The 25,848-nt window shown below is 42.4% G+C and overlaps 1 protein-coding gene across 3 annotated transcripts in view; it reads left to right on the forward strand.

Annotated features, from left to right (window-relative positions):
• Positions 1-25,848, forward strand: part of MAP3K13 (mitogen-activated protein kinase kinase kinase 13) — a 196,498-nt gene that overhangs the window by 140,850 nt on the left and 29,800 nt on the right. For all 3 annotated transcript variants that reach the window (XM_008266584.4, XM_008266585.4, XM_051818832.2), the window contains 6 exons: positions 1,623-2,179; positions 14,319-14,502; positions 18,072-18,263; positions 19,727-19,885; positions 22,481-22,639; positions 23,200-23,308. In XM_008266584.4, the coding sequence (XP_008264806.2) occupies positions 1,705-2,179; positions 14,319-14,502; positions 18,072-18,263; positions 19,727-19,885; positions 22,481-22,639; positions 23,200-23,308 (1,278 nt within the window). In that variant the 5' untranslated portion in view covers positions 1,623-1,704. The remainder of the gene's footprint in view (positions 1-1,622; positions 2,180-14,318; positions 14,503-18,071; positions 18,264-19,726; positions 19,886-22,480; positions 22,640-23,199; positions 23,309-25,848) is intronic.

Below are 25,848 nucleotides of genomic sequence, written 5' to 3' on the forward strand. Positions count from 1 at the left end.
GAAAAGCAGTAGATGATGGCTCAGGTACCTCCCGGGTTTGTGCCACCCACACGGAGTTCCTGGCTTCTGGCTCTGTCTTGGCCTAGCCCCAGCTGTTGAAAGTATTTTGAGTCATGAACTAGTAGATGAAAGATATCTCTCTCTCTCTTTCTCTCTCTTTGTGTGTGTGTCTCAGTCACTCTTTCAAATAAAAATAAATAAATTCTAAAAAAAAAAAAAGAACAAACTTAAAGAGCTGTTGCTTTGTTGTTTTGCCCAGAGTTGGTGCAGTGCAATAACAACAAATTCTGCAACTCAGGAGTTTGTCTTGTGATATATACAAGACAATTATCTACAGGAGTTAATGAATGCTTTAGAAAGTGAAACAATTGGCCGGCGCTGTGGCTCACTAGGCTAATCCTCCACCTGTGGTGCCAGCACACTGGTTTCTAGTCCCGGTTGGGGCGCTGGATTCTGTCCCGGTCACTCCTCTTCCAGTCCAGCTCTCTGCTGTGGCCCAGGAAGGCAGTGGAGGATGGTCCAAGTGCTTGGGCCCTGCACCCACATGGGAAGCACCAGGCTCCTGGCTTCGAATCAGCATGGTGCGCCAGCCGCAGCAGCCATTGGGGGGTGAACCAACGGAAAAAAAGGATGACCTTTCTCTCCCTCCGTCTCTCTCTCTCTCTCACTGTTCACTCTGCCTGTCAAAAAAAAAAAAAAAAAAGTGAAACAATGGATAAAACATTAAAACCAAGAGAAAAGATTAGTAGTGACTTAAAATAATACAAGATGTGATTTCTAATAAAAATATGTATATTATATCACAACAACTTCATTTTGCTTCTGGAAAGAGAAATAATTTTTTTCTGATTAAAAGTGTGATAGATGGGGCCTGCCCTGTGGCAAAGTGGGTAAAGCCACAATCTGCAGGGCTGGCATCTCATATGGGCACTGGTTTGAGTCCCGGCTGCTCCTCTTCTGAGCCAGCTCCCTGCTGATGTGCCTGGGAAAACAGTGGAGGATGGCCCAAGTCCTTAGGCCCGGCACCCAATGTGGGAGACCCAGAGGAAGCTCCAGGCTCCTGGCTTTGGATTGACCTAGTTCCAGCCTTTGTGGCCATTTGGGGAGTAAACTGACAGCTCTCTCTGCCTCTGCCTCTCTGTAACTCTGCCTTTCAAATAAATAAATAATTCATAAAAAAAAAAAAAAGAATGAAGAGGAACAACTGTGCTTAAAAAAAAGTATAACGGATATGATATAAAATGCATGGAATACCTTGAAAATCACGACCATATAAATCGCTCCCAAATCTAGCACCTGAAGTTAAATGTTGTTAATTCTTTGCCTGCATCCTTCTAGACTTTTTTCTTTTATAGTGTGTTTGTGTGTATTTAAAAATTTTTTAATGTTCCATATATTGTTATAACTTACCTTTTAAATATGAATATGTCATGAATGTTTTCTGATGCTAGTAACTACTCTCATACAACATAATTTTTCACTGCTGCACAGAATTCCATCATGTGGAATAAACCAGTTTAATTAATCCTCATTGTTTCATCGCCTTTATTTTATAAACAGAAGTATAATAGTGTGGATCTAAAGAAAAGGACGATCTCATGTCTTCCCCCTGTATTCCTCAGGTTTTGGAGCCCTCTCTTACATCAGAACTGTTTTCTACAAATCTGAGTGTCATCTCAGGCCCTCGGTCACACTCATGGCACGATGGCCAGCCCTCAGGAGCACCTGAGCTGCTCCTCTTCTCCACATCTATCCTTGAGTGAAAACAAAACCTTCAGTGGATTACAAGATGAGCTCACAGCCATGGGGAACCACTCTGCACCCAAGCTGCTCGAGGACCAGCAGGAAAAGGGGGTGGTGCAAACAGAGCTCATGGAGAGCGTGAGCAGCCCCGTCACTGCAGCTGTGTTGACCAGCATAAGCGAGGATTCCAGGGACCAGTTTGAGAACAGTGTTCTTCAGCTGAGGGAACAAGATGACCCAGACGTGGCTGTATCTCAGGGGAATGGCCACACTGTGGATGGAGAGAGCACGAGCGGAACAGAAGATGTCAAGATTCAGTTCAGCAGGTCGGGCAGTGGCAGTGGTGGCTTTCTTGAAGGACTCTTTGGTTGCTTGAGGCCTGTGTGGAACATCATTGGGAAGGCATATTCCACTGATTACAAATTACAGCAGCAAGGTAAGCCACAGTGTGGACTAGGGAGATATTTCTTGGATGATCACACCATCACCACTGCTGCCATTACTTCTGTGACAATTAACTAGAAAATTTTTTACCTGCATGTAGGTAAATTAAAGAAGTAGGCCAGGGACTAGCATTGTGGCATAGTGGTTGGGCTACTGTCTACAATGCCAGCATCTCATATAGGCACTTGTTTGAGTCCAGTCTGCTCCACTTCCAATCTAGCTCCCTGCTAATGTGCCTAGTAAGGCAGTAGAAAATGGCCCAACTGCTTGGGCCCCTGCCACCCATGTAGGAGACCTGAATGGAGCTTCCAGTACCTAGCTTCAACCTGGACCAGCCCTAGCCATTGAGGCCATTTGTGAAGTAGACAGCAGATGGAAGATTGATCTCTCTCTTTCTCTGTGTCACTCTTCCTTTCAAGTAAATAAATAAATAAATCATAAAAAAAAAAAAAATAAGGAGGCCAAAGCAATGTCATGTTCTTGGATCCAGGTGCAGCAGGGCTGATTTCTTCTGAGGCCCCTCTCATTGGCTTGTAGTGGCTGCCTTCCCCCTCTGTCTTCACACAGTCACCCCCTGCATGGGTATGTGTCCTAACCTCTGTTTATGAGCATAGCAGTCATATTGGCTTAGGGCCCATCCCAAAGACCTTGTTTTAGCTTAGTCACTGCTCTAAAACCCTGTCTCCAAATGAAGTCACACTCTGAGTTGCTGGGCATGAGGAGTCCAAGATCAAGGTACCAGCAGGTGGTAAAGGCCTTCTTTCTCCTCCCTACATAGAAGGTGGGGCGGGGGGGGGGGGGGACAAAAAGAAAAGGGATGAGTTTCCTTTGCATGATGGAGATCCCATCTGTTGTAGTCACCTGGTCTAGTGGTGTCCAAAGTAGAATACATACAAGAAAATTCATGGGGCCGTAAGAATAAAATATTAGAGCTTCTGTTTATTTTATTTCACCCTGTAAAATTTCTACTTTCATCCATTTTTCAGATGCATTTGATATTTTAATATAGTTGTACAGATACATAATTTATAAGTAAATCATGTGGATGATGTTTAAATATTTTTATACACCACCAAAAAAGTCTGATGGCCACTAGCCTAATTCAAAACCAGAGGGCACATGGCAATTCCCCTGAAGATAACAAGGCTACAGAGGTTGCAATGAAAAGGAATTACTTTATTGTAGTCAAGGCATAGAACACACATTTTGAGGAAATTAAATAGCTTGAAAGACGTTATTTCTATATCCCACAACTTTTTAAAAAGTAAGTTTTTAAATGTCAGCATTCTGTATATAACAGATTCATATATTACAATTCAAGTGCTATGCTTTTGAAGTAAAGAGAACACATGGCCCTGGTGTTCTTTTTTTTAAAAAGTTATATTTGTTTATTAATTTGAAAGGCAGAGTAACAAAGAGGGAGAGAGAAAGAGAGCCAGAGAGAGAAAGACAAGGCAAAAGAGAGAGATAGCACTCATGTGCACAGAGAGATCTTCCAACCTCTGGTTCTCTCCCCAAATGGCCACAACAGCCAGAGCTGGGCCAGGCCAAAGCCTGGAGCTAGGAATTCCATCCAGATCTCCCACATGGGTGGCAGGGACCCCAGTACTTGGGACATCATCTACTGCCTTCTGATAGTAACAGGAAGCTAGATTGAAGTGAAGCTGCTGGGACTCAAACCAGGACTCTGTCTAATATGGGATCACAAGCCATAGCTTCAGCTGGGTGCCACAGACCTACTATTCTTTATGACCTCACTTTTATTCTTTTTTTTTTTTTTTGACCGGCAGAGCAGACAGTGAGAGAGAGGCAGAGAGAAAGGTCTTCCTTTTTGCCATTGGTTCACCCTCCAATGGCCAGCGCGGCCGGCGCGCTGGGCCAGTGCACTGCACTGATCCGAAGGCAGGAGCCAGGTGCTTCTCCTGGTCTCCCATGGGTGCAGGGCCCAAGCACTTGGGCCATCCTCCACTGCACTCCCTGGCCACAGCAGAGAGCTGGCCTGGAAGAGGGGCAACCGGAAAAGAATCCGGCGCCCCGACCGGGACTAGAACCCTGTGTGCTGGTGCCACAAGGTGGAGGATTAGCCTATTAGCCACAGCGCCAGCCCGACAGCCTCTTAAATATAATTCTTTAACATCATTGTTAATGTTTATTTAATATTAAATTGTATGAATGCACTCATACCTATTTAAACAATCACCTATCATTTAATACTTGTTTACGTTTTTGGTGATTGTAATCCACATTTAAAGGAACATTGAATTTCTTTACTTCTGCACATACTTTGTTTAGTTCTTAAGACAAATTCCTAGAAGAGGAATAGTTGGGCTCAAAAGACTTTTTTTTTTTTTTAAGAATTTGTTAATTGGGGCTTGAAACAACTTATTCCTTTTTTTTTTTTTTTTAACAATTTTGTTTATTTATTTGAGAAGCACAGTCAGAAGCAGAGAGAAGTCTTCCATCTGCTGGTTCACTCTCCAAATGACCACAGTGGCTGGAGCTGAGCCAGTCCAAAGCCAGGAGCCAGGAACTTCCTCGGGGTCTCCCACATGGTAGCAGGGCCCAAGCACTTGGACCATACTCCATTGCTTTCCCAGGCTGTCAGCAAGGAGCTAGATCAGAAAATGGAGCAGCTGGGACTCGAACCAGGACCCAAATAAGATGCTGGCACTGCAGGTGGAGGCTTAACCTACTATGCCACAGTGCTCGGTCCTGAAAGACTTGTTTTTAAGACTTTTGATCAATATGTTTGTAGCCTTATGTCAATTATTCTGTTTTTATTAAATCTCTCATCAAAAAAATCTAGAAAGGAAAAATATGGACCAAAATTAGGTTAGGTTATTTTATAACTGGATTTCAAAGCCTCCCTTAAAAGTGTATTCATCTCTTTTAGTCAAAACTATTGACAGCTTTCCCATAACAGCCAGTCAGCATCAGTCACCATAAGTTACGTTTTTTATGCAATCTCTTTTTCCTATTTCGGAAACACTTTCCCTTAAACCAAATGCCACCTTCTCCCTTTGTATTCATTCTCCATAAACTTATTGGGATTTACTGGCCTGTTGATTCCAGGTACTTCTCAGGGTTGCTTGGCCGTCCGTTCCTGCTCTTTGCAGAAATTCTCGGTCAGTCCCAGGTTTTATGTGTGTGTATCTACCTGTCTTGTGGTCTCTCTCTTTCATCCATATTCCAATATCTTGTATATGCAACCCTCGGTGTCCCTCCCTGATTTCAAGGAAACTACAACTTGTCTGTGACACAAAGGTTGAAGATTCCTATATTAACCAATATTATTATTTTTAAAATTATGAATAAAGATAAAACAAAGAGGAAAATCAAAGTCATTTGTCATCCTACAACCCAGAGATAACTGTTCTTAATTCATTGTATTTTTAAAAGTTCTCAGGGCCAGTGCTATGGCATATTAGGTTAAATCTCTGTGGCGCCGGCATCCCATGTGGGCACCAGTTTTGAGTCCCAGCAGCTCCACTTCCAATCCAGCTCCCTTCTAAATGGCCTGGAAAAGCCGTAGAAGATGGCCCAAAATGCTTAGGCCCCTGCACCCATGTGGGAGACCCAGAAGAAACTCTTGGTTCCTGGTTTCAGATTGGCTTAGCTCTGGCCATTACAGCCATTTGGGGAGTGAACTAGCGGATGGAAGACCTCTTTCTCTGTCTCTCCTTCTCTCTGTAACTCTCTCTCCCAGATAAATAAATAAATCTTAAAAAAAAAAAAAAGTTCAGCCGGCGCCGTGGCTCACTAGGCTAATCCTCCACCTTGCGGCTCCGGCACACCGGGTTGTAGTCCCGGTCGGGGCGCCGGATTCTGTCCCGGTTGCCCCTCTTCCAGGCCAGCTCTCTGCTGTGGCCAGGGAGTGCAGTGGAGGATGGCCCAAGTGCTTGGGCCCTGCACCCCATGGGAGACCAGGAAAAGCACCTGGCTCCTGGCTCCTGCCATTGGATCAGCGCGGTGCGCTTGCCGCGCCGGCCATTGGAGGGTGAACCAATGGCAAAGGAAGACCTTTCTGTCTCTCTCTCTCTCACTGTCCACTCTGCCTGTCAAAAAAAAAAAAAAAAAAGTTCCCATGTTCTCTTATAAGACACAAAACCTAATGTGTATATCTGCTTATGTGATAAACTGCATTTGATTTTTAGGCTCTCCACTTGCCCAGTCTCATACTTAATTTAGTGATAATTTGGAGATCTTGGAATTCAAACACATCAGTGAGATTCAGACTCACAAGAAGTTCAACAGACACATCCTAGATGTCTGCTAAAAATGAACCTTTAAAATGCTTTTACTGTTCCAAAAGCTTGTACTTAATTTGTCTCCCAGTTGATTATGTGGCTTTCAGAGAGGCTTACTTCAGGAATAAGTAAGAAGCAGGCCTAGTCGGCTTAAAATTCTTTCAAAAGTATAGCAGGTGTCTACCTCTTTTGATAGATTACAGTATACTGCCTATTGAGGGCTGATGTTGCTATGGTACAGAAAAGAGATTTGCTAGCCAGAAACTTAGTGTTTTCCTTGTCAGCTCTGGGATCAGGAGCTAATCTTTAATCCTGCATCTAACAGACTTGTCCCTACATTTGGTACTTAGGAGAAAATTTCACTACTTTTTTTTTAATGTTTAATAATGTCTTAATCTCCCTTTTAGTATGAGATCCAATTAAGGCAGTATGTGTAATTGAAATCTTTTATTGCCAAATAGTTTCCAGTCTCAAAGCTAGTAACTGTCATAGCCATGTCTGAATAAACAAAGGAGAACTGCTGCCTTGAAGTGGGTGGACATGTGGCTTTTTCTTAGTCCTAGGGATCATGGTGGGTGTTGGAATGAAGACAGTAGTCATAGTGATGAATCAAAGAGACGACAGAAGCCGGGAAGGGTACCAATGGGGACCAAAAAAAAAAAAAAAAAAAAGGCAGCAAAAAGTCTAGGACTCACCCTGGAGAGAGCGTGGATAGTCCTCTATCATTATGAGGTTAATTATCTCACTCATTGAAATCTAGGCTGCAATTTTGTACATCCTTATCCTTACTTCCTTTCTTCTGCCGTTTTCCCATTCCTTGGCTCCCCGCTAGATGTTGACAGGGACTTTGAGATGGGACAAAAAAGACTGAATTCACACCAATCAGTTTTATTTCTGGTAATTAGTTCTAGTAAAAAGATTGATAGGGACAAGGCAGTAATATTACTTTATTTTACATTGAATTACCAATGCTATCCCCTTTATTTTCCCAATGATAGTTAAGACTTGGCTGAATACAGCTCAGTAGTAAAGGACTGAGTAACAATTGGTAGAGGAAATTTTTCTCCTTCTTCTTTTTTTTTTTTTTTTTTTTTAAGTTTTATTTATTTAGGGGCCAGTGCTGTGGCATAGCAGCCTGGCTGGTCCACTTCCAATCCAGCTCTCTGCTATGGCCTGGGAAAACAGTGGAAGATGGCCTTACTACTTGGGCCCCTGCACCGATGTGGGAGACCCAGAAGAAGCCCCTGGCTCCTGGCTTCGGATCAGCCCAGCTCCAGCCGTTTCGGCTGTTTGGCAGGGAGGGCACAAGCCAGCTGATGGAAGATCCCCCTCTGCCTCTGCCTCTGCCTCTGCCTCTCTGTGACTCTGCCTTTTAATTAAATAAATAAATATTTTTTAATATTTTATTTATTTATTTGAGAGGTAGAATTACAGAGGGGGGAAAGACAGAGAGAAAGATCTTCCATCCACTGGTTCACTCCCCAAATAGCCTCAACGGCCAGAGCTGCGCCAATCCAAAGCCAGGAACCAGGAGCTTCCTCCAGGTCTCCCACTGGAGTGCTGGGGCTGAAGCACTTGGGCCATCTTCTACTGCTTTCCCAGGCCATAGCAGAGAGCTGGATCAGAAGAGGAACAGCCAGGACACAAACTGGAGCCTATGTGGAATGCTGGCACCACAGGCGAAAGCTTATCCTACTATACCACAGTGCTGGCCCAAAATAAATAAATCTTGAAAAAAATTTATTTTATTTATTTGAAAGAACCGTTTAAGAGAAGAAAGAAGGAGAGATTGCATATCTTCTAGTTCACTCCCCAAATGATTGGGCCAGGCAGAAGCCAGAAGCCAGGAGCTTCTTCTGGGTCTCCCACATGGGTGCAGGAACCCAGGCACTTGGGCCCTTCTCTGCTGCTTTCCCAGGCACATTAGCAGAGAGCTGGATCAGAAGTAGAACAGCCAAGACTCGAACCAGCACCCATAAAGGATGCAGGCCAAGGTTTTAACCTGCTATTCCATAGCACTGGCACCAAGAATTTTATTCTTTATTAATAATATCCTGAACACTTGGTATTTGAGTGCCATATGTATTTGTCATTTGTATTTTAATAATAAATTTATTTCTCATTTTATTAAAATACTAATAGGAATTATTTCTTAAAAAAAATATGTTCGGACCGGCGCTGTGGCATAGTGGGTAAAGCAGCCTCCTGCAGTGCCAGCATCCCATATGGGCACCAGTTCAAGTCCCAGTTTCTCCACTTCCAATCCAGCTCTCTACTGTGGCTTGGGAAAGCAGTGGAAGGTGGCCCAAGTCCTTGAGCCCCTGCACCCGCATGGGAGACCTGGAAGAAGCTCCTTGCTCCTGGCATTGGATAGGTACAGCTTTGGCTGTTGTGGCCAACTGGGGAGTGAACCAGAGGATGGAAGACCTCTCTCTCTGCCTCTACCTCTTCTTCTTTCTCTCTGTGTAACTCTGACTTTCAAATAAATAAATCTTTTAAAAAACAAACAAAAAAATGATAAATTACAGTGTAAGCACCATAAAGCAATATGAAAAGAAAGCACTACTGAATAAATTATTTTGGAATCACTACTAAATAGCTGTATGGAAAAATTAATTTATATCTATCTTCACATCATACCTCAAAGTAAACTCCAGGGGGCTGGTGTTGTTGTGTAAAAGGTAAAGCCGCCACCTTCAGTGACTGCATCCCATATGGGTGCCACTTCTAGTCTCGCCTGCTCCACTTCCGATCCAGCTCTCTGCTGTGGCCTGGGAAAGCACTAGAAGATGACCCAAGTCCTTGGGTCCCTGCACCCATGTGGGAGACCCAGAAGAAGCTCCTAGCTTCTGGCTTTGGATTGGCCCAGCTCCGGCCATTGCGGCCATTTGGAGATGGAAGGCTTCTCTGTCTCTCTCTGCCTCTGTTTCTGTAGCTCTGCCTTTGAAATAAATAAACAAATCTTTAAAAAAATAAACTCCAGATGGATGTAAAGATTAAATTTTTAAAAATCAGCTGTAGATACCTGATAGAAGATAGGCTAGTCAGTGGAAGAAAGTACAAAAGAAATGACGTACAGCTGCATAAGGAGCCTTCAAAAAGTTCATGGAAAATTCATATTATGAAAAAACTATGCAAGGTCTTAAATTTTGGACAAAAATAAATTTCATCTCTTAATTCCATTTTCCCATAAACTTTTTGAAATAGCCTCATATTAAATATTCTGTTAAAAAATAAAATTGAAAGGCAAAGGCTTATAAAACTAGTTTCTTCATCTGAATCAAAGACATACATAGGGAGCTTCTTTGAGTTTATAAAAACTTCAAGACCCTGGCTGGCGCCGCAGCTCAATAGGCTAATCCTCCACCATGCAGTGCCAGCACACCGGGTTCTAGTCCCGGTTGGGGCGCAGGATTCTGTTCCCGTTGCCCCCCTTCCAGGCCAGCTCTCTGCTGTGGCCCAGGAGTGCAGTGGAGGATGGCCCAAGTGCTTGGACCCTGCACCCGCATGGGAGACCAGGGGAAGCACCTGGCTCCTGGCTTCGGATCAGCGTGATGTGCCGGTTGCAGCACGCCGGCCGCGGTGGCCATTGGAGGGTGAACCAATGGCAAAAAGGAAGACCTTTCTCTCTGTCTCTCTCTCTCACTATCCACTCTGCCTGTCAAAAAAAAAAAAAAAAAAAAAAAAAAAAAAAAAAAAACTTCAAGACCCTAATAGATAAATGAGCAAAAGGGTTTTGAAAATTCATACAAAGCACATGTGAGTATAAAACAAATGTGGAGGAAATATTCTACATCACTGGCAATTAAACTAGCATAAACTTATAGAACACTATCCCTAATTAGCTTACAAACAGGGCCGGCACTGTGCGCAGCGGGTTGTCGCCCTGGCCTGAAGCACTGGCATCCTATATGGGTGCTGGTTCGAGACCCAGCTGCTCCTCTTCCAGTCTAGCTCTCTGCTATGGCCTGGGAAAGCAGTAGAAGATGGCCCAAGTCCTTGGGCCCCTGCACCTGTGTGGGAGACCCGGAAGAAGCTCCTGGCTCCTGGTTTCAGATTGGCACAACTCCAGCCATTGCGGCCAGCTGGGGAGTGAACCAGCAGATGGGTGGAAGACACCTCTCTCTCTCTCTGCCTCTGCCTCTCCTCTCTCTGTAACTGTGACTTTCAAATAAATAAATAAACCTTTAAGAAAAAAAAAAAAAAGTCTCTCCCCTTCTGACTATAACCCTGCCTCTCAAAAGAAAAAAAAAAAAAAACACACAAGGTTATAGCCAAAAAAAAGTCACTGCTCACATTCTCTATTGGCAAAGTTGTGAAAGCAACATATTCAGACATTGCCACTGTCTAGCAAAATGCTTTTGGGTAGCAATTCGGAATGTATGTACCAGAGGCTGGAAACTACTCCTTAACCTAGGGATTGATGCTGAGGAAATAATATAAAGAAACAGTGTCAAATTTAAACTGACAAAACAAAAGATAGAATCACTTAATCACACACAGAAAAGGCAAGAGAGTATAATAAACAGCTGCTGAAACTTTTAAGACTGTGGCTATCTGAAGAACACATATTAACAGGGGTGGGGAACTTCTGGCCCATGGACCATATTAAGGGTTACGAAGTCATTTGGTCTGGTCTTGCCAAGGCAACCACAGTGGGGACTTGAATTTCAATAAATCTATAGCAGGTTAATAAAAAATATTTTATTTATTTATTTGAGAGGCAGAGTTACAGACAGTGAGAGGTAGAGAGAGAGAGGTCCTCCATCCGCTTGTTCACTCCCCAGATGGCCACAATGGCTGGAGCCGTGTCAATCCGAAGCCAGGAGCCTACTCCCGGTCCCCCATGCGGGTGCAGAGGCCCAAGGACCTGGGCCATCCTCCACCACCTTCCCAGGCCACAGCAGAGAGCTGGATGGGAAGAGGAGCAGCCAGGACTAGAACCAGAGTCCATATGGTATGCCGACACCGCAGGTGGAGGATTAACCTACTGTGCCACAGCACCGGCCCCAATAGCAGGTTAATTTTTAAATTGATAGTTTTGTATGGCCAACAAGTGATGGAAAAAAGTGAGAGAAAAGATTCCCCAGTCCTAGTCCATAACACATGAAAAAAGAAAAATTACATATCACATGCAACATTTACACAGCTGTAAACAAGGCTGAATGCTAGAAGGGAAGATGACAAGTGGAGATGGAATTTAAGATAAAATATGTTTTTCTGATTTTTATAATCTTTTTTAAGCTTATAATATGTAATAGTAAATAAAGATTGAGTCAACAGGGAAAAAGTCACCCAAACGTTGGCCTGATTTTAGTATTGTATTAAAATTAGAGTGACTTGATCTTTGTAAGGTTATTTAACATATACTGTCCTGGCTGGCACCGCGGCTCACTAGGCTAATCCTCCGCCTGCAGCGCCGGCACACCGGGTTCTAGTCCCGGTCGGGGCGCCGGATTCTGTCCCGGTTGCCCCTCTTCCAGGCCAGCTCTCTGCTGTGGCCAGGGAGTGCAGTGAAGGATGGCCCAAGCCCTTGGGCCCTGCACCCCATGGGAGACCAGGAAAAGCACCTGGCTCCTGCCATCGGATCAGCGCGGTGCGCCGGCCGCAGCGCGCCGGCCGCGGCGGCCATTGGAGGGTGAACCAACGGCAAAGGAAGACCTTTCTCTCTGTCTCTCTCTCTCACTGTCCACTCTGCCTGTCAAAAAAAAAAAAAAAACAAAAAAACAAAAAACAAAAAACATATACTGTCCTGTTATGTTCTCGCCCCAGAATCCTGTAATAGTACTTTATTCAGCCCCCAAAATGGTCGAAATGCTGTCTTCAGTTCTTCCCTGGAACCCTTTTGAGGAAGATTCCCTTACAGTAGGCCAGCAACATCTTCCTACTGTGTGTGCTGCATAGGATTGTGGGGATGAGAATGGGATGTCATGGGCCTCTTGATACTTGCTGTAAAAACTCTGAAGATACTGAAAACAGTGAAGCTTTAACTCACTGTTTCCTCCCAGATCTCACCTGGTATTACTTGGTTTTTTGGTGATTTCATATGTGTGAGCTATTTGTAGTTTGGACAGATGTAACTTTCTATAGCATTTGTTCAATTTCAATAGAACAGAAACCTACAGTATTGCTTGTATCAGGATAATGGGTCAAATGCCCATCCCATAACCACCTATTTTTTTCTATATGTAATATATGTCATTATATATGTGTCTTTAAAAGTTTATTTTATTTTTATGTATTTGAAAAAGCAATGGAGAGAGAGAAAGAGATCTCCTATCCACTGGTTCATTTCCCAAATGCCTGCAGCAGCTGGGGCTAGGCCAGGTTGAAGTCAGGAGCTAGGAACTTCATCCAGGTCTCCCATGTGGGTGGCAGGGACTCAAGTACTTGAGCCATCACCTGCACATTAGTAGGAACTTGAATTGGAAGTGCAGATGGGACTCGATCTCAGGCACTCAGTTATGGGTTGTGAGCATCCTGAGTGGCAGCTTAACCCACTGCATCACAACGCCTTCCCCTTTCTTCCTCTTTTTATAATTTATTTATTTGAAAGGGAGAGATGTATTAGTTATATTCTGAAGGTTAAGAATTAGCTATTGTAATGATAAGTTACATTTTATTAAGAACCTACAGAACTTATTTTCTCTTGAGGTAGAGAAAATTAGAGAATAGAAAAATGTACTTCTAGATACTGACAAATGTTTTCTGCTCTTGCTTCATCCATGCTGTAGCGAATGGGTTGATTTGCTTTCAACACCAGAATTTCTTCAAAGCTAACTCAACACTTCTTTGTTCTATGTTCTGCAGACAGTGGCCTTTTAGTGATCTGACAAGAATCTCACATAACCTTTAATACCGTTATCCTCCTCCTTACTCCTCAGGGCTCTGAGTTCTTTGATGTTCATTTCTTCCCTGTGACAGTGTCCTAGTAAAAGGGGACCAGGAGAATGATCAAAGGAGTCTCTTTTTTTTTTTTTTCTAGTGTTCATAAGGTTAAAAAGCACACATTGATTGAATTTTTGAAGCGTTTTGTTTGAAATAGTATTTTTTTATTATAAAAGTAACATAGGCTTGTGATTAAAAAATTGTTTTACACAGAAAAGGAATATAATGTGAAACTACAACAATACCACCACTTAGAAATAACTCTGTTAAATTTTTGATGCAAAAAAAAGCAAGCTCTAAGGAAAATAGAAATGTGAAAATGCTGCATTCGTGTAAGCAGTGGCCCTCGGTTAGTCTGTGAGTGGCGATGTGGTCCGGCAGACAAAGCACCGTCCCTGAAATCATCTAATTCTGGGGTTGTGGGCCCAGTTCTGCCACTTCCCAGCTCTCTGACTTGGAGAAATCTACTTAATTACCTGATTCCTTAGTTTTCTCATATTTAAAAACCTATAATAAGACAAGAGTAGTAGGACTACTATAAAGATTAAGCATATGATATATGTAGAACACTATGCTGGTGTCTGATATATAGTAAGTACTCAATAGAAGGTAAGTACTAAGATAAGAAGAATGCATAATTAGGCTCTTAGGAAAGAATCATTGGGGTGTGGAAACAGGTGAATTGACTGAACACGCATGCTTCAGTGAGAAGACGGGGCTGCAGGACTGTCAGGATGTTTGGTTTGGAGGAGAGCATATTGGAGATTTCTGATCTGCTTGACTTCAGTGGTTAAAAGTTGATAGAATTGGGTCTGTATGCATATATGATTATATGCCATACCAGGGCCCACAGAAAGGCCTACTTTTTGGTAGAAGACAGGGGCTAGAGATCACTCTTGGTGACAGTGACATGGGTGCCTTCAGAATGGCCTCACAGAATAGTTCCTCAGCAAATTCTGAGATTCCTTCAAGTTTATTTCTTGCTTGTGTGCCTAGATACTTGGGAAGTGCCATTTGAGGAGATCTCAGAGCTGCAGTGGCTGGGTAGTGGAGCCCAAGGAGCTGTCTTCTTGGGCAAGTTTCGAGCAGAAGAGGTGGCCATCAAGAAAGTGAGAGAGCAGAATGAGACGGATATCAAGCATCTGAGGAAGCTGAAGCACCCCAACATCATCGCATTCAAGTAGGTGAAGGCTTTTTCTTCTTTTTAAGAAATAGAGAATTTTTTCTCCCAATATATTACACATAAGTACCTGCTTTGAAAGATGTTTCAAAAACACTCCATAGCCTATGCTAGGTGCTTCAAGAGGGTACCAAAGGGCCATTAAAACTGAGTCATGTCCATAAGCATCTTATAATGCAGTAGTTCATTTTGCCAGAGCATGTGCCGCTTAGAAAGAACTCAGCCACTCAGCTTTCTGAATCTAGTGATAATAGTTATGATAATCATGTTACACATTATAGTCATTTCTCAAGGTGACTGTTTCCAAGAGTATGTGACTATTTCTTTGTAGTCTAGATTATTATTTTCATATCAACTGGGATCCCTAACAGGAGGAAGAGGGTCAAAGATAAACTTGTAGAAGTCACCGAACTTGGAAATGTTGAGCTCCAAATATTCTATTTGAACCTTCCCCTTGACTTTCTTCCCTTGCCAGCCTTTACATGCTGTCATAGACCTGAACAAATGTACGGCTAAGTGACTGTAGCAAAGGGAGGGTGAAGAGTAGGAAAAGCAGCCTTTAGGTAAGATGATAGTTTAGAAACAGAGGCTCTTGGTATACCTGATACTCGGAAAGTAGTGTGACCAATGAGGCTACCAATGAGTAGAAATAAAATAACTTACAGATCCCCCTTCCCTAAAGTAGAAGGAACTTCTCTCAGCCCCAAGAGGGATCCTTTCTTGATAAAACTCGTAAAGCTACAACTATCATATGGTAAACCTCAGTTGGAATCACATCTTCAAAGTCAAGATAGAAATCGCTGGTACAGGTAGGGAGTTTAAATCAGTGCTGAGATTGAATTTTGATTCCCAAGCAAAATCCATTCTGGCAGTGAAAAGATGTATGACAAGCCGGCGCCGCGGCTCACTAGGCTAATCCTCCGCCTAGCGGCGCCGGCACACCGGGTTCTAGTCCCAGTCGGGGCGCCGGATTCTGTCCCGGTTGCCCCTCTTCCAGGCCAGCCCTCTGCTGTGGCCAGGGAGTGCAGTGGAGGATGGCCCAGGTGCTTGGGCCCTGCACCCCATGGGAGACCAGGAAAAGCACCTGGCTCCTGGCTCCTGCCATCGGATCAGCGCGGTGCGCCGGCCGCAGCGCGCCGGCCGCGGCGGCCATTGGAGGGTGAACCAACGGCAAAAGGAAGACCTTTCTCTCTGTCTCTCTCTCTCACTGTCCACTCTGCCTGTCAAAAAAAAAAAAAAAAAAAAAAAGATGTATGACAAAAAGAGAAATATCCTGCCAGGATCTGAGAGACTGAAAGAAACTTTGGATTCATTTCCTTGTAAAGGGACATTCATGCAGAGGACATGGGAGACAGTGTCAGTTGCTATAGTAATTTCATCACTGGCAGTCCTATTAAGGCCAAGCGGATGTGCAGCCACAATGAAATGCTATAGAGATCAGTAACAATGTTTCCAAGGGTGATAAATTTCCAAAGATAACAGGAGGATTATTTTAGACAAACAAATGAATAGAGACCCTCTTGTTTCCTTCACCGAGACAGCCATATACTGTACCCTCCTAAAGGGGACAAAAGGCCAAGGGCTTTTTAAAAAATATTTTATTTATTTATTTTGAAAGATATAGTTACACACAGAGAGAGGGAAAGACAAAGAGAGAGGTCTCCCATCTGCTGGTTCACTCCCCTAATGGCTACAGTGGCTGGAGCTGAGCTGATCCAAAGCCAGGAGCCAGGAGCTTCTTCCAGGTCTCCCACACAGGTGCAGGGGCCCAAGCACTTGGGCCATCTTCTACTGTTTTCCCAGGCCATGGCAGAGAGCTGGATTGGAAGAGGAGCAGCTAGGACTCAAACCAGCACCCCTTTGGGATGCTGGCACTACAGCAGAGATGCCCACTACACCACAGTGTCAGCCCCAAACAAAGGATTTTTAAACTTAGATCACTGGGACATCAAGTTGGACACAGAATACTCTAATGATTAGCATGGATGTTTGGCCTCCTGAAGTGAACTAGGCTGTGTGTTCCAAAAAGTGGGCCTTCTAGCAGGATGCCCTGGGCAACTGGAGGTAGAAATGTGTCCTGAAAGGGTGAAGGTATGAGAAGCATTATTTTTCCTTTCTTTATTTTTGCTTCTTCCATGTTCCTCCATCTTTTTCCCACTTCACCCTTCCAACCCTCCTACCTGCCTATGCAGTTTTCAGCCTTGTTGGTCAAGCATTGCCATGCTAGTGCCAACTCTCTGTGCTCAAGATACTTGAGTAGTCTTTACCTCTTCATGGGAAACAATAGTGAGACTGTGTCCCTGGCCCATTACCCCATGCTCTTGGGGCATTGTACAGTGTTGTGTTTGCTGCCATCTGTGCCATGTGTTGCTTGGCCAATGAATCAAATTCAGAACTGTCTGGAAGATGGGAGAGCATGATTAGATTTTAACAGATCTGTCTTTGGATACTGATTTCTGTGCTTACAGCTTTTTTTGATGCTAGCCAGAGCCATATACAGAAGGGAAAGTGCAAAATAATATTATGTTCTTTTTTCCTTCCAATTTTTTAAATATTCTTTTAAGAAAACCCAACCTGACTATTCTTAATGGAATTCAGTGCCAAGGGAAGAAAAGGTAGCAATTAGAAGTGATTATAGAACTGTTATTTATAGCTTCTAAGAAGCCTTGCAGCCTTGTAGGGCTGATGGAGTGATTGCTTCTCATTCGTCAGTCAAGAAAGATGAAAAGTACGTAGTGTTGTCACTGCTAGACCGTTTCTGTGTTTGTGTGACAAGTTAAAACACAGTGGAGCAGAATGCTGAGTATCCTCAAACAACTATTTTTCTTCAACACATTACATTATTTATTCCCTATTCATTATTTCTGTCATGATAATTAAATTATCTACTTGTACCTACTGTATGATTCTCCTCCACTGAGCTCTCCTTAAAGTCAAATCACAGAAACTTGGAAGAAAAAATTTTGTTAGAAATCAAGAGAATTCTGGGTAGCCTTGAAAATGAGAGGGGAGTAACAGGAACAGCTTTGTGGCATGTGACCGGCACAAAAAGGCAGGGAAATTGCAGATGAATTATACTTCTTCATATGCCGCTATTGTTGCATGTCCTTAACATGATAAGTGCCTCAAGCATGCTCTCGAAAGTCTTTCCTGACCTATGGCAGCCTAAGAGACAGGAGACGAACTGGTGGCTGGCTGAAGACTTTAACTGGGTGTCATAGCCTACACAAACCTCAAGAGAGGGTGCTCTTTGCCCCAGAATGGAATGGTTCCACAGAAAACCACCAGACACAGCACAGCGTGTGGTATCTGGAGTGAACAAAACAGAAATCTATGTGCCTAATAGAGAAACCTGTAGACTTGGGGGAGAGGGGTGGTTTAATAATAGTTTCTGTATCCATGTTAAAAAATAATTTGGATATTATTAGTTACATTATTATTACATGTATTAGTGTACATTCATTCTGTTCGTATCTTCTTAAAGTTAATAAATATTCTTAAAATATAAATGTAAATATAAATATGTTTGTATGTATGTATTTATGCACTTGTTTGTGTTTTCTTGAAAGGGGTGTTTGTACTCAGGCCCCATGTTACTGTATCATCATGGAATACTGTGCTCATGGCCAACTCTATGAGGTCTTGCGAGCTGGCAGGAAGATCACACCTCGACTGCTGGTAGACTGGTCCACAGGGATTGCAAGTGGAATGAATTATTTGCATCTCCATAAGATTATTCATCGTGATCTCAAATCACCAAAGTGAGTTCTAGAGCTTATTTTCCAGCTATTTTGTTTTGTTGTTGGGAAATAGGAATTTGTATCAACCACAGTTAAAGTTTTCATACATTATATTATATATATATATTCGTTTTTGTTGTTTTTTTAATGGATTGTGACAAATATACTAATATGTTTAAAAACAGGGGAAGCTGGATATGGGATATATGAGAAATCTTTGTACAACTATACCATATCTGTTTTGTAAATTTAAAACTATTCTGAAATAATAAAAAACTTCATCACTCTAAAAATTATTTATTTTCATGTACTTGAAAGGCAGAGCAATAGAGAGACAAGAGAGAGCTTCCATCTGCTAGTTGACTCCCCCAAATGCCCACAACAGCCAGAGCTGGGCTGAGTTGAGCCAAGAGCCAGGAACTCCATCTGAGTGTCTCATGTGGGTAGCAGAGTTCCAAGCACTTGAGCCATCATTTGCTCCTTCCCAGGGTACATTAGCAGAAATCTGGATAGGAGATGGAGCAACTAAGATGTTTATTGAGCGTGGGTGCTTTACGTATCTTATATCATTTAATTCAAAATTTAATTTAAAATGAAAATTCTACGAGGGCATTAGTTCAGGCCCATTAATCCCTTTTTCAAAACTCTTAGAGACAGGTAACTTCAGAAAGGTGACATAGGCATCCATCATGACTGGTGCCCAAACTGTCACCAGCCACATTCACATATCTATAGTGGAACCTGTGATAGTCACACAAAATAGGATGAAGTTTGCTTTATACATACGAAAAAATATTCACAGGGGCCAGCGTTGTGGCACAGCAAGTTAAGCTGCCACGTAGGATGCCCACATCCCATAACCGAGTGCTGGTTCTAGTCCTGGCTACTCTGCTTCTGATCCAGCTCGCTGCTAATGTTCCTAGTAAGCTGCAGATGATGGTTAAGTACTTGAGTCCCTCCTACCAGGTGGAGTTCTTGGCTCATAGTTTGGGCCTGGCCCAGTCCTGGCTCTGGCAACCATCTGGGGAGTGAACCAGCAGATGCAAGATCTCTCCCTCCTTTCTCTCTCCCTCTCTCATGTAACTTTGCCTTTCAAATAAATAAATATATCTTTTTTAAAATCGTAAACCATTTTGAAAGCTTTTTGCCTTTCTGAATTGTGGATAAGATGCTATGACTTGAATTGCCTCCATCTTACAGATGAGAAAACTGGCTTAGAAGAATAGGTAATTTGGCAAAGATCACATAGTTAGCAGGCGGTGGAGGCAGGATAAAACCAGGTGTTAAAAGTGCACTCTGCTAAGCTTCCTCACAAATACGAATGATGCTTTTTCTAATGCATAGCTAATGCTCTGGTAATATTCGAAATTACAGGTTGAATTCTGCAAAGTAGGAGGCAGTGAGCAAAACCTTCAGTTGCCATTTAGAGTCATGGTTTTCATTAGTACTAATGATCTGGATGTTTTCTTTATTTCTTTTTAAAGTGTCTTAGTGACTCACACAGATGCAGTAAAAATTTCAGATTTTGGGACATCTAAGGAACTCAGCGATAAAAGTACCAAGATGTCCTTTGCTGGCACCGTTGCATGGATGGCACCAGAGGTGATACGGAATGAACCTGTCTCAGAAAAAGTCGACATCTGGTGAGTGACATCACTTGTGCCAGCCAGAAAGCCTTTTCCCACTTTCACCCTCTTAACACTTTTATCCTGCAACACTTTTATTTCCCCAGAATATTCTTCAGTGTTGCTCACTTCTAGTTGATTACTGTCTCATTATCTGAGGAACCACCCAGTATGATATTTGGTGAGAAAGAGTAGAGGGGAGTAAGGGCGAATATCCATTCAGTAGATCAGTAGTTTGGGGGGCCTTCAGAGAACATTCAAAACCTTCTGGAAAACAAAGTTTACTCTAGATGGCCATCTGGTATAGAAGTCTTTCTGAAATGTACTGCATAATCACCACGTGTCTTGAGGAAAGTACATTAAACAACGTTTATCTGTTCTTGATGACTCATACGTGATGACACAAATCAGTAACATATTTTGCTGTCATAGAGTTCAGTGTTCTAGACTTATTTTAGGGACATAAGTAAGACCATTTGCGCTTTTATTGAACAGCCTCTATGAGCTGTGCTTTGTTTGTTTATCAGTATCAGTTTTTCCTCTGAAGTTTCCCCTGCAGTTGCTTTTTTCCCCCTTAAAATTGGCGAGTAGTAGCTTTCAGGCTTAAAACCAAACAAATAACAAATGTTAACATTGCGTGTAGAGGGGCTGGTGCTATGGCATAGCAGGTGGAGCCACCACTTGCAGTGTCGGCATCCCATATGGGCACTGGTTCAAGTCCTGGCTGCTCCTCTTCCAATCCAGCTCTCTGCGGGGGCATTTTGGAGGATGGCTCATGTCTTAGGGCCCCTGCACCTGCATGGAAGACCCAGAGGAAGCTCCTGGCTCCTGACTTCGGGTCGGCTCAGTTCCAGCCATTGCAGTCATCTGGGAAGTTAACCAGCAGATGGAAGACCTCTTTCTCTCTGTCTCTCTCTGCATCTCTGTAGCTCTGCCTTTCAAATAAATAAATAATTTTTTTAAAAAATTGCATGTAGGGGCCAGGATTGTGATATAGCAGGTTAAGCCACTGTCTATAATACCACTATCCAATATGGGCACTGGTTTTGAGTCCTGGCTACTCTACTTCCAATCCAGCTCCCTGTTTATGTGCCTGGGAAAGCAGCAGAAAATGGCCCAAGTCCTTGGGCCCCTGTACCCACAAGGGAGATCCAGATGGGGTTCTAGGCTCCTGGCTTCTGGCTGGCCCGGCCCTGGCTATTGAAGCCATCTGGGGAGTGAACCAGTGGATGGAAGATCTCTTTCTCTCTCTTCTGTTTCTATCTGCCTTTCAAATAAATACATAAATTTTCTAAAAAAAATTGCATGTCAAACTAGAGTAATAGGATAACTAAGTAAATAAAAAGAAATGTGGGAACATTTGTCACTCATAAGATTATTACCAAAGTGTCCTTCCTAGGGAATATACCAATTTAAGTTCCCACCAAAATAGAGTATGAGGGTTTTCTCAGCTTTACCAACAAAATGTGTTAAACTTAGGAACTTTGGCCAAGCATGTAGGTAAACAATGGTATCTTGGGTACATTTCAATTTGTATTCCTTTTATTATAAGCAAAGTTATGCATATTTTGGTATGTTCAAGAGCCAATTGTAATTTCTTAGTTGTGAGCACTCACATTCTTTGCTCAAATTTCTGGTCTTCATTCTCATTAATTAATGAATATTTTATAGAGTAATAACAATTATTATATAAAAGGTTAGCCAAAATGTGTTTTAAAATACAATTTGATTTATCAGTCTTTCCTTCTATGGCATCTAGGTTTCATAGTTAGAAAAGCCTTTTATCACCCAGGGTTATAATAGAAATCTCCCCTCGAAGGTTTCTTTTAGGATTTTTATTATTTCATTTATCACATTTAAATATTTGATCCATTTATAATTTATATTGATGTATGGTGTAGATTTAATCTGTTCACTGTTGTCCCAACAACATTCATTGAGTCAGTTTTTCCCTACATCACTTCTCTCATGTAAGTATACCCAATGTCTGTATACATTTGGTCCATTTATGGATTTATTTAAATAAAAAAGATTTAATTATTTATTTGAAAGTCAGAGTTGTAGAGAGAACAAGAGAGATAGAGAATGATAGAGATCTTCCGTCCACTGGTTCACTCCCTAGGTGACCACAACAGCCATGGCTGGGCCAGACTGAAGCCAAGAGCTTCATCCAGGTCTTCCATGTTGGTGGCAAGGGCCCAAACACTTGGGCCATCTTCCACTGCTTTCCCCAGTCCATTAGCAGGGAGCTGAATTGGAAGTGGAACAGCCAGGACTCAAGCTGGCACCTGTATGGAATGCTGGCATCACTGGCGGTGGTTTTACCCATTATACCATAAAGCTTGCCCCTATTTCTGTATTTCTATTCCCGTCCATTAGTCTGGCTGTTTATTCTGGCACCAGAATTAATTATTGAGGCCCTGTGATAATATATTTTAATATCTGGAAGTGTTGGTTACCCCTTAAAGTTTTCCTGGATATTTCTGTTTTTCTTATGACAATATTACAATTTTTAAATTAGGTGTGTGCTTCATTTGATTAAACTTAATAAATAATAGACATAGAAACAAGTGTTTCTGAAATGTCTTGAACCTGTTCCTGGTATCACCATAGGTCTTTTGGAGTGGTGCTTTGGGAGCTGTTGACAGGGGAGATTCCTTACAAAGATGTAGATTCTTCAGCCATCATTTGGGGTGTTGGAAGCAATAGCCTGCACCTTCCAGTTCCTTCCACCTGCCCTGATGGATTCAAGATCCTTATGAAACAGACATGGTAAGAAATATGTTTTCCCCACTCTTTTTACCTTCTTCCTCAAAAGTATATATAAAACTCTATAACAGCAGGGAAGTCTTTAACATGTATTTGAAGAGATCACCTTAGAGTGAAGACTAGGAGCTGTGGAGTTTGAGAATTTTGGGGCTGAAATGCTAACTCTGCCCTTCTCCAACTTGTGATTTTGGGCATGTCACCCAAGAGTCAACTTTCTCATCTGTAAAATAGTGACAGCACCTATTCCTAGAGTTGTTGTATACCAACTAATTAAAATTTATGAAGAAAAATTTTTGTATGATGTCTTGAAATAGTAGGCTTTAGTAAATGATGACTATTATTACTTTACCATCTAGATGGATTATCATCCAATAGTTCACTGATTCTAGGTTTCCATTTCATCATCAGATATTATCTCATAATTACATTTTCCTTTTGCTCTTCAGTACATGAAAACTGACATATGGCCAATTTGGAGTAAATACCTTTTCTAAAAGTTCCATAGAGTATCCATCCTCTTGGACACAACTTCCGAAACACGCAGCTGTCTTTTTTACTTTCAGGCAGAGTAAACCTCGCAATCGGCCTTCCTTTCGGCAGACACTCATGCATTTAGATATTGCGTCCGCAGACGTCCTCGCCACCCCACAGGAAACTTACTTCAAGTCTCAGGTAAGCCAGGAAACTTCCTGCCAGGTGCTGTGGACAGATGGACAGTTATTGGGTGAGACAAGTAACTCTTACAAGGGGGCCATTCTCCTCCCTACAACAGTTATGTAACTCTATTCATGGTGAGACAGTGATTGTGATACTTCATGTATATGACATTTGGGACTTTTTCAAAGCGTTTAGCCTATATTGTTATCTCACTCAAAACGAACACATCAGAATGTCATCCTTATAGCAGGATCCAGTGAAATTGTTGAAGAAAAAAGGAAAAATTAATGTGAAAACTATAATGTACAAAATTTGACATAGAATTACTGCTGACCTTAATGAAAATATTACTTTCCTTGAAGTAGAAAAGTAGAAAAGCTTTCCTTGAAGTATAGAAGAGGAAAGTTTAAAACCAGAAAGTGCCGGCGCCGTGGCTCAATAGGCTAATCCTCCGCCTTGTGGTGCCGGCACACCGGGTTCTAGTCCTGGTCAGGGCGCCGGATTCTGTCCCGGTTGCCCCTCTTCCAGGCCAGCTCTCTGCTATGGCCAGGGAGTGCAGTGGAGGATGGCCCAGGTGCTTGGGCCCTGCACCCCATGGGAGACCAGGAAAAGCACCTGGATCCTGGCTCCTGCCATCGGATCAGCGCGGTGCGCCGGCTGCAGCGGCGGCCATTGGAGGGTGAACCAACGGCAAAGGAAGACCTTTCTCTCTCTGTCTCTCTCTCTCACTGTCCACTCTGCCTATCAAAAATAAAAAAAAATAATAATAAATAAATTAATTAATTAAAAAAAAAAAAAAACCAGAAAGCACCCATGATACAATTAGGCCCAGAGAGACTCTTTTCCCTAACTCTAAGTGTGTCACAAGTAGTTCCAAATAAAACATGATTTAATGTATGTGTTCGTCTTTGTACTGTACTAAAATCATCCCAAAACTTATAGCTTAAGACAAGAAGCATTTATTTAATTCATGATTCTATGGGTTGGTGATTTGGGCTTGACCCTTCTCCTTCTCCTGTTGGCTTTGACTGGCTCACGTAGGTGTCTGCAAGTCCATTGCCTGGTTGGCTGGCAGGTGGTCCTGAGATAGCCTCACCCACAAGCCAGGCAATAGCCTGGTCATTGGCTGGAGCACCTCAGTTGCCTCCACAGCCTCTTCAGCAGGCTAGCCTGAGCTTGGTCACGTCGAGTTCCCAAAATAACAGATGCAACAAGCGAGCACCCCACAAGATACAAGTGATTTTCAAGCCTGTGTTTGCATCATGTCTGTTAATGGCCCATTGTCCAAAGCAACTCAAAATATAACCTAGAGTCTAGAGATTGAGAAACAGTTTTCACCTGTTGACAAGAGAATCTACAACAGCACATTGTAAGGGCACGAATCTAGAAAGGGGGAATTGTGGCTCTTAAATGAAAAGGCTGTAAATGTCCTAAGGATTGATGGTCTAACCATCATCACTGTGAATAGGGAGTGGCAAGCAAGGAGTAAGGGCCTTACCCCTACCAGGCCCAGAAAATATCAAAAGGGGTGAAACCATGGCTTTGATGAACCTAATTTATAGCTTTGTGCTTACAGATTTAACTATTGTATTACTGAATTTCTTATTTTTTTCTTTTAGCTTTTTTACTATGTTTCTAAAATGAATTTTTGTAACATGAACATCCATCTCCCCATTGACTTCTAGTATCATTTCAAACATTTGTCTTTAGAAAAGATATTTTATTACCAGTTGACTAAAAAAAGACTAAAATACAAAGAAAGTTAACTCGGGAAAAGAAAAGTGTATAGCTACATATTTTAAAGCTAATAATGAGAAAAATGTTAATGAAACAAAATAATTTGGCTCTTCCAAGTGTAAGGTAGCAGTTCTCAAAATGTGATCTGGTGACTTCCAGAGGTCCCCTAGAGCCCTTTTACGGCTGAGACTGTTTTCATAATAATATTACCTTGTCATTTACCTTTTTCATTCACATGACACAGAGTGGTGAAGTAGCTCTGATGGATAGTGAACGTTTTCTTATATGTCCCAGTGCATAATTCTCAGTTTCAATTTCTAGTCTAGTAAGTATCAGTAGAGATGTTGCCCACATAAACAAAAGCTCTTTAGGGTCTAATTTTTAAGGAGCAGGGGGTGGCACTGTGGCACAGCAGATTAAAGCCCCAGCCTGCAGCACTGGTATCCTGTATGAGTGCTGGTTTGAGTCCCAGCTGCTACATTTGTGATCCAGATCCCTGCTAATGTGCCTGGGAAAGCAGTGGAGGATGACCCAAGTGCTTGAGCCCCTGAACCCACATGGGAAATCCAAAAGAAGCTCTTGACTTCTAGCTTTGGATCGGCTCAGCTCCAGCCATTGCGGCCATTTGGGGAGCTAATCAGCAGTTGGAAGGCCTCTCTCTCTCTCTCTCTCTCTCTCTCTCTCTCTCCCTCTCTCTCTCCAACTCTATATCTCAAATAAAAAATTAAGTAAATAAATAAATCTTTAAAAGAGAAAGAGTAATGGGGTTCTGAGACCAAAGTTTGGGGACCACCATTTAAAGGCATTCACTCTATTTC

This window comes from Oryctolagus cuniculus, chromosome 4, assembly GCF_964237555.1.
Source record: "Oryctolagus cuniculus chromosome 4, mOryCun1.1, whole genome shotgun sequence".
In the NCBI taxonomy this organism is placed as follows: domain Eukaryota; kingdom Metazoa; phylum Chordata; class Mammalia; order Lagomorpha; family Leporidae; genus Oryctolagus; species Oryctolagus cuniculus.